The sequence below is a fragment of the Falco peregrinus genome, chromosome 10 (assembly GCF_023634155.1).
Source record: "Falco peregrinus isolate bFalPer1 chromosome 10, bFalPer1.pri, whole genome shotgun sequence".
In the NCBI taxonomy this organism is placed as follows: Eukaryota; Metazoa; Chordata; class Aves; order Falconiformes; family Falconidae; genus Falco; species Falco peregrinus.
In genome coordinates this window covers 9,306,552-9,322,422 of record NC_073730.1, presented here as the reverse complement: position 1 = coordinate 9,322,422, position 15,871 = coordinate 9,306,552, and the positions used below count along the sequence as shown (strand labels likewise).

At 61.4% G+C, this 15,871-nt stretch overlaps 2 protein-coding genes across 19 annotated transcripts in view; one reads left to right on the top strand and one right to left on the bottom strand.

The window, feature by feature from the left end:
• Nucleotides 1–7,399, top strand: part of LOC101912700 (myomegalin-like) — a 35,620-nt gene extending 28,221 nt beyond the window's left edge. For 4 of the 8 annotated variants that reach the window (XM_055815050.1, XM_055815051.1, XM_027792147.2 and 1 more), the window contains 20 exons: nucleotides 92–252; nucleotides 354–600; nucleotides 744–912; nucleotides 1,054–1,173; nucleotides 1,258–1,681; nucleotides 1,921–2,156; nucleotides 2,382–2,433; nucleotides 2,734–2,960; nucleotides 3,343–3,537; nucleotides 4,084–4,305; nucleotides 4,483–4,614; nucleotides 4,746–4,865; nucleotides 4,958–5,135; nucleotides 5,220–5,344; nucleotides 5,587–5,688; nucleotides 5,871–6,058; nucleotides 6,306–6,443; nucleotides 6,525–6,663; nucleotides 6,784–6,830; nucleotides 7,032–7,399. In XM_055815050.1, the coding sequence (XP_055671025.1) occupies nucleotides 92–252; nucleotides 354–600; nucleotides 744–912; nucleotides 1,054–1,173; nucleotides 1,258–1,681; nucleotides 1,921–2,156; nucleotides 2,382–2,433; nucleotides 2,734–2,960; nucleotides 3,343–3,537; nucleotides 4,084–4,305; nucleotides 4,483–4,614; nucleotides 4,746–4,865; nucleotides 4,958–5,135; nucleotides 5,220–5,344; nucleotides 5,587–5,688; nucleotides 5,871–6,058; nucleotides 6,306–6,443; nucleotides 6,525–6,663; nucleotides 6,784–6,830; nucleotides 7,032–7,127 (3,318 nt within the window). In that variant the 3' untranslated portion in view covers nucleotides 7,128–7,399. The remainder of the gene's footprint in view (nucleotides 1–91; nucleotides 253–353; nucleotides 601–743; nucleotides 913–1,053; nucleotides 1,174–1,257; nucleotides 1,682–1,920; nucleotides 2,157–2,381; nucleotides 2,434–2,733; nucleotides 2,961–3,342; nucleotides 3,538–4,083; nucleotides 4,306–4,482; nucleotides 4,615–4,745; nucleotides 4,866–4,957; nucleotides 5,136–5,219; nucleotides 5,345–5,586; nucleotides 5,689–5,870; nucleotides 6,059–6,305; nucleotides 6,444–6,524; nucleotides 6,664–6,783; nucleotides 6,831–7,031) is intronic. The other 4 variants (XM_027792142.2, XM_027792143.2, XM_027792145.2 and 1 more) reach the window with 4 other exon arrangements.
• Nucleotides 7,400–7,536: 137 nt separating this feature from the next.
• PRKAB2 (protein kinase AMP-activated non-catalytic subunit beta 2) lies at nucleotides 7,537–15,580 on the bottom strand. Of its 11 annotated transcripts, none has more exons than XM_055815060.1 (9): nucleotides 15,491–15,540; nucleotides 14,351–14,554; nucleotides 12,703–12,880; nucleotides 12,305–12,471; nucleotides 11,320–11,413; nucleotides 10,616–10,736; nucleotides 9,234–9,367; nucleotides 8,883–8,951; nucleotides 7,537–8,442 (listed from the first exon to the last, which is right to left on the bottom strand). In XM_055815060.1, exons 3-9 carry the CDS (start codon nucleotides 12,862–12,864, stop codon nucleotides 8,365–8,367), a joined length of 825 nt encoding a protein of 274 aa, XP_055671035.1. In that variant the 5' UTR covers nucleotides 12,865–12,880; nucleotides 14,351–14,554; nucleotides 15,491–15,540; the 3' UTR covers nucleotides 7,537–8,364. The 11 variants fall into 11 exon arrangements, 8 of the variants coding, with proteins under 8 accessions (XP_055671035.1, XP_055671034.1, XP_055671032.1 ...); XM_055815059.1 differs by having other exon boundaries at nucleotides 14,351–14,557; nucleotides 15,491–15,525; XM_055815057.1 differs by having other exon boundaries at nucleotides 14,351–14,590; nucleotides 15,491–15,521.
• Between the last annotated feature and the right edge of the window lie 291 nt (nucleotides 15,581–15,871).

The window sequence follows — 15,871 nt, the reverse complement described above, 5'->3', positions numbered from 1 at the left end:
GGAGTGGCACAGCTGGGCACTGTGCCACTGACAAACTGTGTCCTAGCCCCTTCGGAAATGTGCCTGGCACCCTCTGTCTTTGTCCCTCTAGAGCAGCCCCCAGGCCCCTAAGGAAAACAGGGGCACTGAAAGGACCCTGATGGGGAGCACAGCACCCACCGTGCCAGAGCAGATGCTGCAGGCAGAAAAGGAGCTGCAGGAGATGAAGGTGCAGCTGGAGAAAGCCGGCTTCTCCTCTGTCTCCCAGATCAGGCAAGAGCCCTGGGACACCAGAGCCAGTGGGTAGCCGTGGCTCGAGGGGGTATCCTGCGTCCTGGCTGCTGCCTGCCCTTCACAGTGCCTTGTACCCCCAGGGAGGTGATGCTGAGCCTGTGCCTGGAGAACACAGAGTTGAAGGAGCAGATTTACGAAGCCACGTCGCTGCTAGAGAGTGCGGAGCAGGAGGAGGCTGACATGGGCATCCCTCTGGCCCCCAAGTTCCGCCAGCTACAGCAGAAGAGCTGCAATGCCCTTGCAGATCACCTGGCTGGGAGCAGTGGGGGTGGCCAGTGGGTTCTGGCAGAGAGGGGAGCTGTGCCTGGCAAATGGCCGGTGCTGGAGGTACAGTGCCAGGGTGGCGTGCTCAAGACACCCTACCCTGGTACCCTGGGTGGAGGGGAGAGGAGCTGCGTACGTGCCTTGGACACAGGGGTCTGGGATGGGGCTGGAAACGGGGAGCTGACACCCCATCTCCCCTCTGGCAGGCGAAGGGTACAGTTCCCGGCAGAGCCTGGTCGGGGCTGGTCAAAGAGCTGTGCTCCCAGGTGGCGCAGGGCCAAAGGCAGTGCCAGGAGCTGCAGGACAAGCTCGCCGCCTCAAAGGCCATGTTGCAGGCACAAGCTGAGCAGCTGGAGAAGTACCACGTCCTGCTCTGTGAGTTAAAACCCTGGGTGGGATGGTGGGGTCGGGGTGGGGGGTGTCTGCGCCAGCCTGGCATGCCCTGCGTGCCATGCACACGAGGCAGGGTGGTGAATCCTGTCCTGAGGGGGACCCTGAGCTGACGGGGCTGCCCAGCAGGTGAACCCCACACACGGCAGCTCAGCAAGCAAGTGCAGGTAGACTTCCAGGACCTGGGTTACGAGACATGTGGGCGAAGTGAGACCGAGGCCGACCGGGATGAGGCCACTAGCCCTGGTAAGGAGAGCTGAGGCTTTGGGGACCCCTGTGCCTTGCCCGCCTGGCATGAAGAAGTGACACTGTGCCCTGTCCCCTTTGCAGAGTGCGAGGAGCTGGAGGCCCCATTCCAGCCAGGGATGCCTAGGGCAGGCAAGGCTGCCCAGAAGACCATGGCCCCCGCAGATGTGGTGGCCCTGCACCAGCACATCCAGGACCATAAGGCACAGTTGCCTAATGCCAACAAGGTGACCCAGAGCCTGCAGCGCCGTACCCGTTCTGTCTCTGTCACCAGTGGCTACACCTCAGGTGCCGAGCAGCCCCCGCTGGGTCCCACAGCGCTGGCCTCCCCGGCCCACAGCCTCACTGACGAGGACGAGGGCTGGCAGTCAGACAGCCACAGCACCCTCTGCCCATCTGACCTGCGGGCACACCACAGCTGGCAGCAGCTGGAGCACCGTGTCTTCCCCCTCAAGGCACAGCTGTCTGCAACCAAGCCTGAGCAGCTGCAATCTGCGACTCAGTCATGGTATGGCCCTGGGGATTGGGACTAGACAGGGGGCCATGGGGGTCTCCAGGATGTGCCCAAGGGGGGCAGCTGTTTGTTGCGTGCTTTCCTTGTAGCTAGGTTCCTGGGGCATTGGCACAGTGGGGCAGAGCCCCAGTGGTAGATACTGGACAGACTCCCCCCATGGCACCCCATCCCTGCCATGCTCTCTGGGTGGGTCTGGAAGCCCTGTGAACCTCCTGCTTGCCCATCCCTTCTAGGAATTACCACCGGCTGATCCAAGCACAGGCTCGGGATCTCTGCCACCTGCGGCAGACGCTGCGGGAGGGCCACAGGATGAGCCACAGCCTAGCCCAGCACCTGCACCATGCCCTGCGGTCCTTTGAGGACCTCCTTCATGGCACCGACATTGACTACTATCTGGGCCAAGGCTTTCGGGAGCAGCTAGACCAGGGCAGGCAGCTGTCAGAGAGGCTCAGCAAGAAGCTGGGCACCAGTAAGTACCTTTTGGGGAGGGCACTGGGGCTGGACATCATGGGGCACGGTGTGCCAGGAAGGGGTGCTTCAATGGGTGCTGTGAAGAGCTGCGGCTATTTGGACACCATGTGCTGTGTGGGCTACCTGCTTCAAGCTGGGATATCCTGTCCTGCTATGGCTGTTGGGGAGTGGGCAGCCTGGGGCATGGAGACGTTAACCGGTTCCTCCTGGCTTATTTTTTCAGGAGATCGAGCATATGGGAAGGATAAAACCAGCCATGAACTCCTGACGCTGAGGTACCTGTTCCTAGAAAGTGCTTGGGGGCTCTGTGTGGGGACACTGGGGGTTATCACTGCTCTGGGAGTGGGGGTCTGGGTCCCCTTGGGCTCTCTGCTCTAGGTGGATGCCCTGGGGCTGCCACTGCTCTGGGGATGGGGAGCCCCAAGCTTGGGCTGGGCACCCTGTGGCTCCAGGCAGCCTTGCAGCACAGGTGGGATGTGGTGTGTCATGCCGGAGCGTGCACAGCACAGCAGGGAGGAGCTGTGGAATGGGGGTCACCCTGCCCTGCCAGCCCTGAGGATGGGCCACCTCTGCAGGCTCAGCCAGGAACTCCAGGAGAAGGAGAAGGTGACTGAGAACCCGGAGGTGAAACTGCGGGAGCACTGTGAATCCCCTGGCAGCAACCGCCCACCCTCTGAGTTATCCTGCTCTGTCACCAGTTCCTCCTTCATATCTGAGGGGCTGGAGGCCCGCTCTGACGGGGATGAAGCCAGTGAGTGCAGCCAGTGCAGCCAGTGCCCTGAGGAGCCTGTCCGGCTTGCAGGTACCATGGGGTGCCTGCGGTGGCCTGCAAGCATGGGCTGGGGACATGCAGCCCCTCTGTGGTGTGTGGGTCGCTGCAGCAGTAGATGGCCATCAGACCTGGGCAGGGGCTGCCTGTGTGGCGCTGTGCCCCAGTGCCAACCTGGGGGGTGAGCACACAGCACCTGGGGCTGCAAGGGATCATCTCGGGGGGCCCTGCCATGGTACCACAGCCCTGCGAGGCTGGGACCTGACTGGCCTTTTGTGGGCTGTCCCATCCCACAGTGTCTCCAGATGTGGGGACTCGTGTGCCAGCATCCCCAGTGCCCATGGGGAGGAGGGGTCCCTGCCAGGCTGAGCCAGAGCTGTGCTAGCATCTCTCTCCATCTCTCTCCTGTCTCTAGGCCTCTGCTTTGACTCCTTGTCCAAACCTGTTAGTGCCCCCCTGCCTCCTCTGGCTTCCCAGCTGCCCCCCTTCCTGCTTGCTGGGTGCCCCACTCCTGCAGCCCCCCCACTCCTGGGCTGCTGTGGGACCCCTGTCTGCTCCCTGGCCGACGTGCAGCAGGAGCTGCAGGTGCTCCAGAGGCAGCTGGGAGAAAGTGAGCATGTGCCTCTGGCATGGGGCTGGTCCTGCCTGCCCCGCATGCTCTGCTGTGCTGCATGGCCCCCCACCCTCTCCCACTTGCCTGTCTTGCCCTGGCCTTTCTCCTGCTTGGGGCTACTGCTTTGAGGTTGGGTCCTATCACTCTGGCTGGGGGACGATGGGGACATGTGGCTGTCATGTAGAGAGGACCTGGTGGGTGGGATGGATGCAGCCTGAGGTAGCACTAGCCCGTGGCGTGGACACTTGCACATCCTAGGGCCTCTGGGAAAGGGCTGGTGTGGTTAGTTGTATAGGAGGAGCGGGGCTGAGACCCCTCAACTCATGTCACGTAATCAGCAAGCCCAGGCAGAGCCCCTGCTCTTCAGGGGGAACAGGTTTGACTGGGGCAGGAGGTCAGCAATAGGGGGTGACTGTGGGGGGACACTGGGCTGCACTGTTGGGCAGAGCGAGAAGTGGGCAAAAAGCATGTGGCAGGAGCATGTTACCCCCCGTTCCTCCTCCCTGCTCTCCTCCTCCTCACCGCTTTGCCCTGTGTGTGCAGGCCTGACGCTGCCCGTGGCACCAGTGAAGCCCACAGCTCCACCGGGCTCCTTAGGAGAGGGCAGCAAAGCCCCAGCGCTGCTCAACCGACACGGTGCGCTGCAGAGCCTGGCTGGGATCCCCAGGGCCACTGACACCCGCGCCCGCTGGGGTGTGCCTGCTCCCGGCCAGCCGCTTTGCGGGGCCCTGCCATCGGGTTACCCCGCCAGCCAAAAGCTAACAGGTAAGGGCTGTGTTGGAGAGCAGGGGGGCACCCTGCCTGGGTGTGAGGGGACAGGGAGGAGACTTGGTACCACAGTGGCTGTGGGACATGGCTCTAGTGTGGGGCAGGATAGAGGGTGGCACGAGGCAGGTGGCGCAGCCATCTCCCTGCCCTGAGCCACCTCCCCGGCTGTGGCAGGGGCCGACCTGCTGGAGGAACACTTGGTGGAGATCCGCAGCCTGCGCCAGCGCCTCGAGGAGTCCATCTGCACCCATGACCGGCTCCAGGAGCAACTTGAGCGCCGCCTGGCCTCCACCAGCAAGGCCACCGGTACAGTGCCGCACTGAGGCCAGGGCTGCTGGGGGGGCAGGCTTTGCACGCCCCCTTGCACAGGGAGGGTGCTCACCCTGTGCGTGGCGGCATGCTGGGGAGAGAGACTCGGCACCACTCCCCCTCTGCAGGGCTGCCCAGCGACATCCATGCCCAGACACGGGAGCTGAGGCTGCAGCTGAGCAGGGAGAACCAGGCTCTGAGTGAGGACAACCGGACTCTGAGGCTTCAGCGCGACCACCTCTCCCAAGGTGGGGCTGCACCACCAGCACCCTGGGTCTGAGTCCCAGAGGGTGCTGGCTGAGCGGGGTGGCAGTGACACCTCCATGCTCTCTGTCCCCAGAGCTAGCGCAGGTGCAGGAGGCGTTCCTGACTGCCTGCGCCCGGGCACGGGAAGCTGAAGCAGAGCTGGACCAGAGGCACAGGAATCAGCAGAAGCTGGTGGATGAGCTCACCGAGTACCAAAAGAGTGTCCGCCGGCTCCGGGATGAGCAGCGCTCTTTGCAGGAGAAAAACAACAGGTAAGCTTCAGGGCACTGGGGCTTTGGGGCCAGCAGGGCTGGGTGGCATGGCTGGCACCGTACCCATGTGTCACCTCTCTGCAGGCTGCAGCACAGAGTGATGCTCCAGCAGCAGCAGTGTGAGGAGCACTGCCGGCTCCTGCAGACCACGCGCACGGAGCTGCATGTCTGTGAGAGCCTCCCTGGCCCCTCTGCTGAGGCCCACGCAGGTACGGGACCCGCATCCAGTGCCCCCAGCCCCGGCCGCCTGCCCCGGCCCTTCTGCCCAGCTCCTGGTCTTGGGAGGCCTGGCCCCTCTGCAACGCTTGGGCGGTCCCAAGCACCTCGCCTGTTGTGGCAGCAGGAGTGACATGGTGGCCCTGCTGGCAGGCGGAGAGGGAGGGCAGGAGCGCAGCAGCCCCAGGCACAGAGCCACACCTGTCCGCAGGGGCTCACATGCTTCTTGTTCCAGGCTGCTTCCCGTCTCCTCCGGTGCGGGATGTTGGCACAAGTCTAGCAGCTCCCCACTTCTCCCCACTGCCCTCTGACATGTTGGCGGCCCAGCGGATAGCCGGTGGGTACTGGAGCCTGCCCACCTCTGTGCCTCAGGGGCTGCTGAGACCTGACAAAGTTGTGGCAGCACCCTTGCTGAGCAGGGGTGGTGAGCCCAGGGCAGAGCCAAGCCCCCGGGATGGGATTGGGACAGCCATGGGGGGAGCAGGCAGTGGTTCTCACCGAGCCCTGCTTGTTCCCTAGAGCCACGTGGGGCAGACCCACTGGCAAAGAAGAGCAAGGAACCGACACAGGCTCACGTTGTTGCCTGCCCTAACACCTACCGGGCCCTGGAGCAGCGCATCCTGAAGGGGAAAGGGCTGGCCCATGAGCTGATGTCTCTCATGCACCCAGCGACCAGGCTGCCCAGCTGCCCGCTGCCGGGAAAGGAGGTAAAGCATGGGCAGGATGGGGCTGGCGGCAGCTGGGGGCCAGACTCTCTGTGGACCATGCATCAAGCTGCTCCTCAGCCCAATACTCGCCCTGAGGCCTGCAGGGCTGGCAAGCGGCTGGTCGCTTCCAGCCCGGGGGCTGCTGCTGGCACTGCCCTGCTGTGTCGGGCTGGGCACGGCGAGTCCCCGGGTGCGGCAGGATACAGGTGCCACGGCAGCACCCCACTCCTGCACCCTTCTCCCGCAGGTCCTGGGGTGGTCAGGCATGGGGCACCTCTGCAGCAGTGCCAGCACCCTGCACAGCATCCTGGAGGAGTGCACATCTCTCCTCACTGCCTTCTGGAGCACCGTGCTGCCCATCAGCCCTGCCCAGCACCAGGACAAGGTAAGGACAGGGCGGGGGTGGGGTGCTGCAGGGGCCGGGGGGGGCGGCTGCTCACTGCTCATCACGCTCGTCTTGTCCCAGGAACAGGCGCTACAGGGTGAGATTGCGACACTGCAGGCCCGGCTTGCTGAGCGGGAGGATGCTCTGCAGAGCATGGCCCGTCAGCTGCAGAGTACAGTCCAGCTCAAGGACAAGATGGAGCAGTTTATCGTGACCCACTGTACGTGGCCTGGGTGGCATCCTGCTGCAGGGTGGCACCGCCAAGCTGGGCTGGTCCCCATGCGCGTGGGGTGGCTCCACAGCACAGGGACCTCACCGACCCCCTCTCTCTCCCTCACAGTGACCAGGACCCACAATATGCTGCGCAAGGCCAGGACAAACCTGGAGGTGAGTTCGCCCTGGCACTCGGCGGCGCATGATAGGGGCAGGTGCCCCTCCCCTGGGGAACCCTGATGCCCTGGGGATGGGCACAGATAGCAGATACCCCTCTGCCCTGGGGCAGAGTGGTGGGCAGCAGGGTGCTGAGGGGTCAGCTGGGTGCATGTGCTGGGGGGAACACAGCGACCCATTTTCTTCAACTGTCCCCAGGGCACGGCAGCCAGCTGGTGCAGGCCCGATGTGGCAGCACTCCCTCTTGCTGCCACTCGCCAGGTGAAGGCCCAGCAGGCCCTGCCCGTCTCGTGAGCACCGGGCACGAAGCGATGCCCGCTGCGGCCCAGCAGCATTTCACACCCCCTCACCCTAGAACTTGGTCCCAGTTGTAACCCTGCTACCTACCCGTCCCTGCTCGTGTCTGTATATGTATATAGATAGGTATAGCGGAGCTGCGTTCTGGGGGCTCCCCGGGCACGTCAGGGCCCCGGTGCGGGAGGAAGATGTAAGAAATGCCATGTTCTGTTCAGGAGTTGTAAGTTCCTAATAAAGGTCTACTTTGGGTTGTGTTTCTGCCACGCTCATCTCTTGCAGCTCTCTGTGCCCCGCTCCCCAAGGTACCCCCAGTGCAGGGTGCCGTAGGCACTGGCTGGCCCCCGTGGGGATGGGCGCTGAGCCCCACCCCAGCACCCCAAGGGCAGCTCTGCACCCCACTAGGTGCTCCCTCTCCTCCTCTCCGGGGTCCCCCTCCAACACCAAGCCAGCAGCATGGAGAACAATAAATACTGTAATAAATAGAGAAAACCCTGTCACATGGCACTGCTCCGGCAGCAGGTGGTGCGGCCGGGGACCGGGGGCAGCTGCTCTGCTCCGCTCTCCCCAGGCCCCCTCCAGCGTGGGTGTGCGCAGGTGCCCCTCCGGCTGTGGCAAATCCTGCCGATGCTGGGGACGATGCTGGGGACGGGGCGCGCGGTCCTTGTCGGTGCTGTCCCAGTGGCAGGTAAGCGTGGCTGCGTCCGGCTGTACCCTCCCTCCTGCTGGCTCAGTGCTGAACCTGGCAGAGGGCCGGGGCTGCAGCCAGAGCCCAGCGCCCTCCTCCAAGCTGGGGAGCCCCACAGCCAGGGCTGCGGGACGTGGGGCAGGCTGGGGTGCCCCAGAGCCCCTGGGGATCAAGGTGGCCTTGGAGATTCATCAATAGCACAGCAACCTTCGGCAAGCAGGACACGGTCCTGGAGGCCTGGGCTGGGGGCAGTGCCAGGACCTTGTAGGCCAGAGAAGAAGGGCAGGGTGAAGCCGTTTCCGTGCTGGGCACAAGGAAAGGCTATTCTGGTGAGCGTCCAAGTGGCCCCCAGACTCACAGAAGCCAAGGGGAGCTGTAGTTGGGCGGAAACCAAGGGTTAAATCAAACCACACCAGTAGGATGGGGCCCGTGTCCCTGCCAGGTTTGAGGCTGGAGCCAGCAGCCAGTTCTCACACAGTCCCGTGGCCCAGTGTGTGCAGACAAAGCGGCATTTCGTGTCCTGCGTGGGGGGGCGGGCGAGGCCCCAGCTCAGATGGGCTTGTACAGCAGCGTGGTGACGTACTTCTTCTTGTAGCGGTGCGTGGCGCTGAGCACCATCACTCCGTCCTGAGAAAGGCACCGCATCAGTGGAGGTGGGCGGGGAGAGCAGCGCAGCCTGGCCGCGCCGAGCGGGCGTGGGGAGCAGCCCCAGCCCGGCCTGCCGCCCGAGGCTCCCAGCCAGCAGCGCACATCCAACACCCCGGACAGGGAGGCAGGGCAGAGCAAAGGGAGGCTCTGGTACACAGCAGGAGAGCCCAGAGCTGCTCAGCTCCACCACGCTGCAGGCAGGCAGCTAAAGGGAACTGTAAGGAGACAACCACCTACACCCACGCGCGCGCCACGCTTCACCGGGCAGCCGAGCTGTCCTGCATGGGTCCTCCCACCCCTGCACCACCCTCTACACCTCACAGCCGCCCAGTTTCTGCTCCCTGGAGGTGCTGCAGGCTCCTGGGAGCCACAGCAGCTCCCCTTCCCTCACCCAGCGGCCTCAGGGGACCTGCCCTTACCTTGATGGAGAGCGCGTAGAGGTGATTGAGCATGACGTGGTTGGGCTCGGGCAGCAGTGCTGGGTCACACTAGGAGAAGAGGAGTGTCACAGGGGAACAGCAGAGCCCTGACCCCCCAGCCATCACAGGGAGCTGCCATCTCAGGCAATCTGAGCTGCTGGTGTCTCTGGCTGTTCTGAACAGGAACAGAGCTCAGCTAAGCAGGCAGAGCAAGGGGCCAAACCAGTGTGGTTAATGGGAAAAGTGATGCTTTTCCCAGGAAATGCCAAGGGGAGACCAGGCTCCCTGCAGGGAGGACTCCCTTTCCACCCCCAGCGTGGCGCTCTGTGCTGGCAGTATGCTGGTACCCACCGAGATATTGGTGTCCTTGTTCAGGATGACCTGGAGGAGGTGAGGTGGGAGGATGGGTGGGGATTTGAAGCGCTCCTCAGGCCGGTATACGTACATCTCTTGGCCATAAGGTCCAGGCGGTGAACTTGATAAGTCTAAAGAGAAGAGAAAGGAGGAGACGTGAAATGGCTAAAGCAGGACTGGCGAGCACAGAGCAGCTCTCAAGAAGCTGGGAAGGACCCAGCAGGGTCTTCCAGGCACAAACATCTCCCATGAGCCATGACCCCATATCCTACAGGAACAGCTCAGCCTTTTCACTGCACAACAAGCAGCCAGGTGAGCCCCGGGCATTTCCAAGCAGGGCTGCAAGCCAGTACATGCACTAACACAACACAAGCGCCCTGCAGCATCCACCCCAAGACCCCTGCACGTGGCGCTCAGCACAGCTGAGTCCCTCTCCCTGTAGCGAGCAGCCAGCTCGCCCCAGAGCTGTACCCTTTGCAGCAGGGGCACAGCAAGCAGCACGCCTGCGTGCTCTCGGTGCTGCAGGACTGCCTGACAAGGAGGTCCCAGGAAGGACAAAATGGGAAGTCTAGACTGAGCAGCTGCTCAACCCACGTGAGGGACCACAGGAGCTTGGGGTCGCTGGAAGCTGGGCTAACCGTATCTCCCCACCACACCTGACCTGACCATTTTGGAACACTCAGCACCCAGAAGGGCTCCATCTCCCTGGAGCTACTGCTGCTTGCTGGCTTCTTTCCAGCAAAGTATCTCCTGCTCAGGCTTGGCAAGGACGTGAAGATGAGCTCTATCTGAGCTCCATCTGAGACAGGGTTTGTACCAGGGATGGCAGCTCACACTCGGAGCGCCCTGGACCGAAACACGACCGAGCTACCTGCCAGCATTACACACCGAGCCAGCACTGCCAGTGTCTGCACGGTAACCTAACCTGCTGCTGTAACACAAGTGGAGAGGGAGGTCTGCAATGTGCTAGCACTAGTACAAATTACTTTGGCGTGAAAACCAAGAGTAGCTGCTGAAAATAACCTGGATTCTGCTCTTGCCTAGCTTGTACCCCAGATTAGATGACTTACAGTTGAGCAGACAGAAAGGCCTGACGTTCTTGGCGTCCACCAGTCTGAAACGGCCACCTCTGCCGCGCACAGGCACTGACCCTGCTCCAGGACACGGCTAGCACAGGACAAGTTACACCAGCACAGCCCCTCCATAGAAATGAGGCCTCAGCTGTGGGCTGCTGAGGACATGCTGCCAAGCGCTACTCTTCCCAGGTGCAGGCCCACACCTCTGCTCAAGGGGTCTGTCTGACCCCAGAGCAGTGAGTCTCAGAGTAGAGGAGGTGGAAACTAGCACATGCAAAGCTGTAATGCCACATAAAAACTCACCCCGACCTGAGGTTTCTGAGCTCTCCAGGGAATCCACCTTCAAAGCATCGAAGACTTCAAAGTCAGACTTCTTGACGTGAATCAGGTTGTTAATTGTCCCCATCTGGCTGGTGACCACTGGCTGGAAAGAACTGACCTAAGAGTCTTTCTATGTTTACCTCCAATCAAAGCACACCCAACACATCCTAGATCCTCCTGGCCCGAGCTGCCATCGCTGTGCCATTACCTCAGAGCACCAGTGGCCAGTGTCTAGCTCTGCTCTGCACTTGCTGATCTCTGCTGTTTACCCTGAGGGGATTTTCCTTTACTCCCAGGCTCCTACACCACCTCCTATTTTCACCCTCCATCCTGCTACATGCCAATTGGCAAGTGTCTTCTCCTTCCCATGCTGCTACCACATGATTCAGTTGGGAGAACTGGCAAGTGAGTGCTGACCCCTTGGCCCATCATCCCATGTAGCCAATTCTTAAATGGACTTAAAGGCCTTCTGGTGTTTCCCTGCCCCTCAGTACCTCCCCAGCATTTCCCCGTACAGTGTGTCTAAGCCCAGAGGAACCAGCCTCTGAAAGGACTCATGGGATGGAGATGCCCCTTTTGTTTTGGCACATACCCTCTGCTCTTCCTGTTCCCCCTCTGCTGCAGTTACGTCACGTCTAGTCCCCTGCATAAGACAAGATCTGCAGGATTAACACTCTGAGCATTACCTCGGATGGGTCATGGACCCACTGGCCATCCACAAAAAATTTGTACTGGTGTTCTCCTTCTGGGAGGTCCAGGATAGCGACAAAGTCATTGTGGCTGTGCAGAGAGAACAGACATGCAACAGCATTACCCTGTTGATGCTCTGTGTGCTGCTTTTCCATGGGGTTCCAGAAAACAGCACTTGTTCATGCACTGCCCAGCCCCTCTACACCAACACCTTCATGCAGGGTTAGGCTTGCTCATCGTCAGTGATCTAAGGCACAGACTCAATGGGAGTGAGCGTTCAGAGCACTAGCACGGCTCAAACCCTTAGGAGTCCAGCTGCACGGAGAGCTGCAGGCAGTCCAGCCCTGCATGCACAGAGAACGTGACAGGCACCCTGCGCAAGACACTGGGGAGGACGCGTGGGCAAAGCATCTAACCCTGCGCTGGCACTGCAGGACGCGGGCAGCAAGTGTAGCAGCTCTGTTTGTGAAGCCTGCAATTGAGATAAACCCATTCCAGAAGATTTGCTGGGATTACGCCCAGAGTCCTACAGGGCGTTTCCACCGAAATCACAGATGTATTGCAGGACAGCAACAACATCATTGGGGCAGGAAGACACGTGAGGGACAAACAAACAACCCCTGCTGGCAACAACACAACTAGGCACAGGGTAAGGCCACAGCCAAGGGAAGAGCTGACAGCTTCCAGAGGACTGCTGCATACCTGGGCAGGGCTCTGCTGCCAAGACCAGCTGCTGCGTGGCATCCAGCTGGGCAAGCAATGTGGCCCATCCTGCCCTGCCCCTCCGTTTCACAACCTCCCACCACCACCACAGCACCACCCAGGGAAGAAGATCATTATGTACTTGGGCTCAGACCCTACAGCTTGGGTGAACTGAGAAAAGCCAGGTGAGCAAAAGGAACAGCAACCAGCACAGAGAAGGGAAAACACTCCCTTCAATGGAGCAGAGGAGAACGCAGAGTAACCTGAGGGACTGGCTACCTCTTGATGAGCGGGATCTTGGTGCTCCAGTTGTTGAAAGATCCGGAGATGAAGACTTCTTTGCCTCCATCGGCCCAGCGGATGACAGTGGGACGAGCCTGTTGGGATGGTTTCGCTGACTCCTCCAGATCTGGCTGCCATGACACAAACTCCTTGTCCCCAGGAATCTGAGCAAAGAAAATCAGAGCCTGACGGAGACACAGAGACGATCGGGACCACGTTCACTCCCCCCAGCCCATCTACACAACCGAGACAAGAGCATCGCAGAATGCCTCCAGCCTCCCAGCTCTCCACAGCCCCCTCACATAGTCAGGAGCACAGCCTCGCACAGCCAGTGAGCTGAAGCCCCAGCCAGGTCCCCAGAAGGCAGGACAGGGAAGGCAGTGACCAGCCCCTACCTTGGAGTCATGGGTACTGAAAACACTGGGGTCATCAGTGCTGCCCACCATGATCTTGTGTGGGTGCTCCTTGGCAGGGTGGGGGGCACCGGATCCATCCGAGCGATGGGACTTGGAGCCATGGCGCTCCCCAGACACTCGCTCACTGGTGGTGTTCCCCATGACAGTTCAGCAGCCCCTGTGAGAGAGAGGACGTCAGTGTGGCTGTGTCTATAGGCTCTGGCAGTGAGGAGGGGAGCAAAGGCGCTGTTTCCCAGTGTTCTTTGCCAGGGGAGACTGACAGCAGTTCTAAAATAGGCCCAAAGTTCATTCCCACTGCCAAGTTTGGGAGCTGAATGGGAATTTAATAAACAAGACAGCTTGACCTAATTATAGTCATATCCTTATGAACCATCACTCTAGTTAAGCCAGTAATTGTTATACTCCAAAACTGATACTAGTTATGCTGCGTTCCACACAAGCCCTCAGCAGCCAGCTTAATAGAGGGGCTGACAGGAAAAATAAAGCCAACCTTTATGGCAAATCAACTGCTTAGCATTAACAGAGGCTCTTTCATAGTCCTGCAGTCAGGCTCTACAGACAAATCCCCTACATCCAGCAAGAAAACAGCCGGAGAGTGAAAGTAGCAGCTGTTTAACAGCTCCCAACAAATCTCCAAGAGCTTGCGGGCAGAAGAGCAGAGCCTAGCGCCTGGCAAAGGTGACAGAGAGCATTTAAATTGCCCGAGTGGAATCGTCCAAGCTGGAGCTCGGCCAAGGTGTAGGACTAATGCTGTAGTGTCTGCAAAAAGCTCGGCTCTTGATGGCATTCACTTATGATTCACCAAGCAAGTCACCATGCCAGCTGCGGCACAGTGCAGCGAGAAGGTCTGCTTGTGACCCTCACCAGTGGCACCACCCCGGGCACTCTGGCATCTGCCTGGCCATCTGGAGGCACAAGATGAAGGAAGCCGCCTGAATGCCAGGAGGTGGGCCATCATCCCCAGTCTCACCCAGCTCAGAGAACGCAGAACAGAAGTGGCCATACGGCACCAGGCCAGGAATAATTACGTGCCTCTTGGGACAAACAACAAAGCCTCTGCAAGCTACACGGGGCTCGTCAGGCCTTACCCAGTTCCCAGCAGCCAAGATGGACCGGGGTTCTTTCCCCCTTCCCACAGTTATTTTGCAGCTTTCAGCTTACCGTGCCGATCATGGGCTCTGCAGGGCAAGGCAAGCCTGCCTTGGTTCATGTGCTTAGTTGTGACATTTGAGGATTTGTTTAGAAGATCAAATTATAAGAAGGGTGCCAGGCAAGGCTGCCAGCCAAAGCCAGGCTTTAGAACATTATGGAGCAATTACTAAAGCATTTCTTAAATCCTGAGGGCTAAAAGGCAGCTCGGGAGGGCAGCTAACCCATACCAGCATCCCCTCTCGGTGAGGATCAAGCGTACCTGAAGATCCAGGTCAGATGAGGGCCATCATTTGCTCTGACACCTTCCCCCTTTGCCCCGAAGGAGGCTCAGTCAGCTCCTCACAAAACCTGCCCCTGTGCCACTAGACCTGCTGTGGAGGAGCTTCTTCCCTAGTATCTCCGCTAAGGCTCCCTTACTACTATCTATGGGGAGGAAGGCAGGAAAGGCTGAACATTCTCTTGTACCAAGACTGACCTGAGAGATGCGTGCAGGTGTTAACAGGTGTGAAAGCTTCTCTTTCTCTTCTCTAAAAGGAATCCAGTCCCTCTGGCTGTCCCTTACAGGTCACGCTCTCCAAATGCCTCCTGAGGTTTCTCCCAAGCGGCGGCTCCTCTCCAGCGCATGGTATCCAAAACCCCGTGCAGACAAGACCACCTCACCTCCTGCATCGCAGGCACCCTGCTGCGCTGGGACAGCCAACTCTTTGAACATAGCCTGCGGTACTTGGCTTTTTACTGAATGAACTTCTACAGCTCAAACCCTCCTGCATTCAGACAAGCCCCCATAGCACAGCACGCTCCAAGGGACGTACACAAGTACCTCCAAGGCACCGATGGAAACGCTGCCCATACCAAAGCCCAAGCGAAGCCTCCACGGTGCCTCAGCGCATCTGCTGCCAGTTTGGCAGCAAGCCGCTGCCAGCTGCAGTCCGCAGCACGGTGGGTGCCTGCTGCCGGATTGCAAGACCCTTCCACCTCCCCACTCGGACCACCACACTGGAAACACCACACCTTGCCATGTCTCGCTTGCCACCTCTCCCACCCGGCCAGCAAACCCCCGGGACACCAGCTTCCCGCAGCGGGGAACACTGGCCAGCCTGGCAGGGTTTGTTCTGGGCGGACGGGGTCTCTGCTCAGCACCCTCCCTGCCCGCAGCCTGCCCGGCCGGCACCTCCGGGGTTACCCGGGGAAGCCGGGCTCCGCTCCCGCCTCCCGAGGGGAAGCCGAGCTCGGGGTGCCGTGAGGTGAAGGGGATGAGCCGGGGAGAGCCGCGCTCCCTGCCCGGCCCCGCCGAGCAGCACGGCCGGGAGCAGGGCTCTGCCAGGCGGCGGCAGCGCGGTCACGGCACGGCCGGCCCCCGGGCCCCGCTCCCCTGCCCTGCCAGCGCCCGCCGCGGCCCTGAGGAGCCGGCAGGCGGCAGCGGCCCGGCCGGGCCCTCCTGAAGGGGCTGCGGGGCACGGCTCAGGCCGGCCACAGAACGAGGGGCGCAGGCCACCGCAGCATGGCCCGGGGGGGCGCCCAGCCATGCCTCACCCACCTTCTCCCGCCCACCCGCCGGCGGCCTGGCCAGCCGTGACACCCCGCCGTCACCCCCGGCCCCGCACCGCGGCCCCACCTGCCCGCCGCCGCCGCCGCCCCGCTCTCCGCCTCCGTCCAAAATGGCGACACCCCCCGCCGCCACCGCCAGCCTCTGCGGGGCGCTCTGGCCCGCCCCCGCGCGCCGCTCTATGGCCGCGCCCCCCCCTCCGCGGACCCGCTTCCCCGCTGCCCGGCAGCCGCCATGTTTGTTGAGGGCGGCTTATTGTCGTCCATTGTTGTTAAGGGCGGCCGGGCCGGCGTGCGGGCTGAGGGTCGCGCCGCTTCATCCGCACCTCAGCCCCTGGGCGGCCATGTCGGTTGAGGGCAGCGCTAGGGCTGGGGCCGGGGGGGCAGGCCGGCGGCGGGGCGGGTGGGAGCTGAGCTGAGCTGAGCTGAGCTGAGGTGGGCGTGTGGGCAG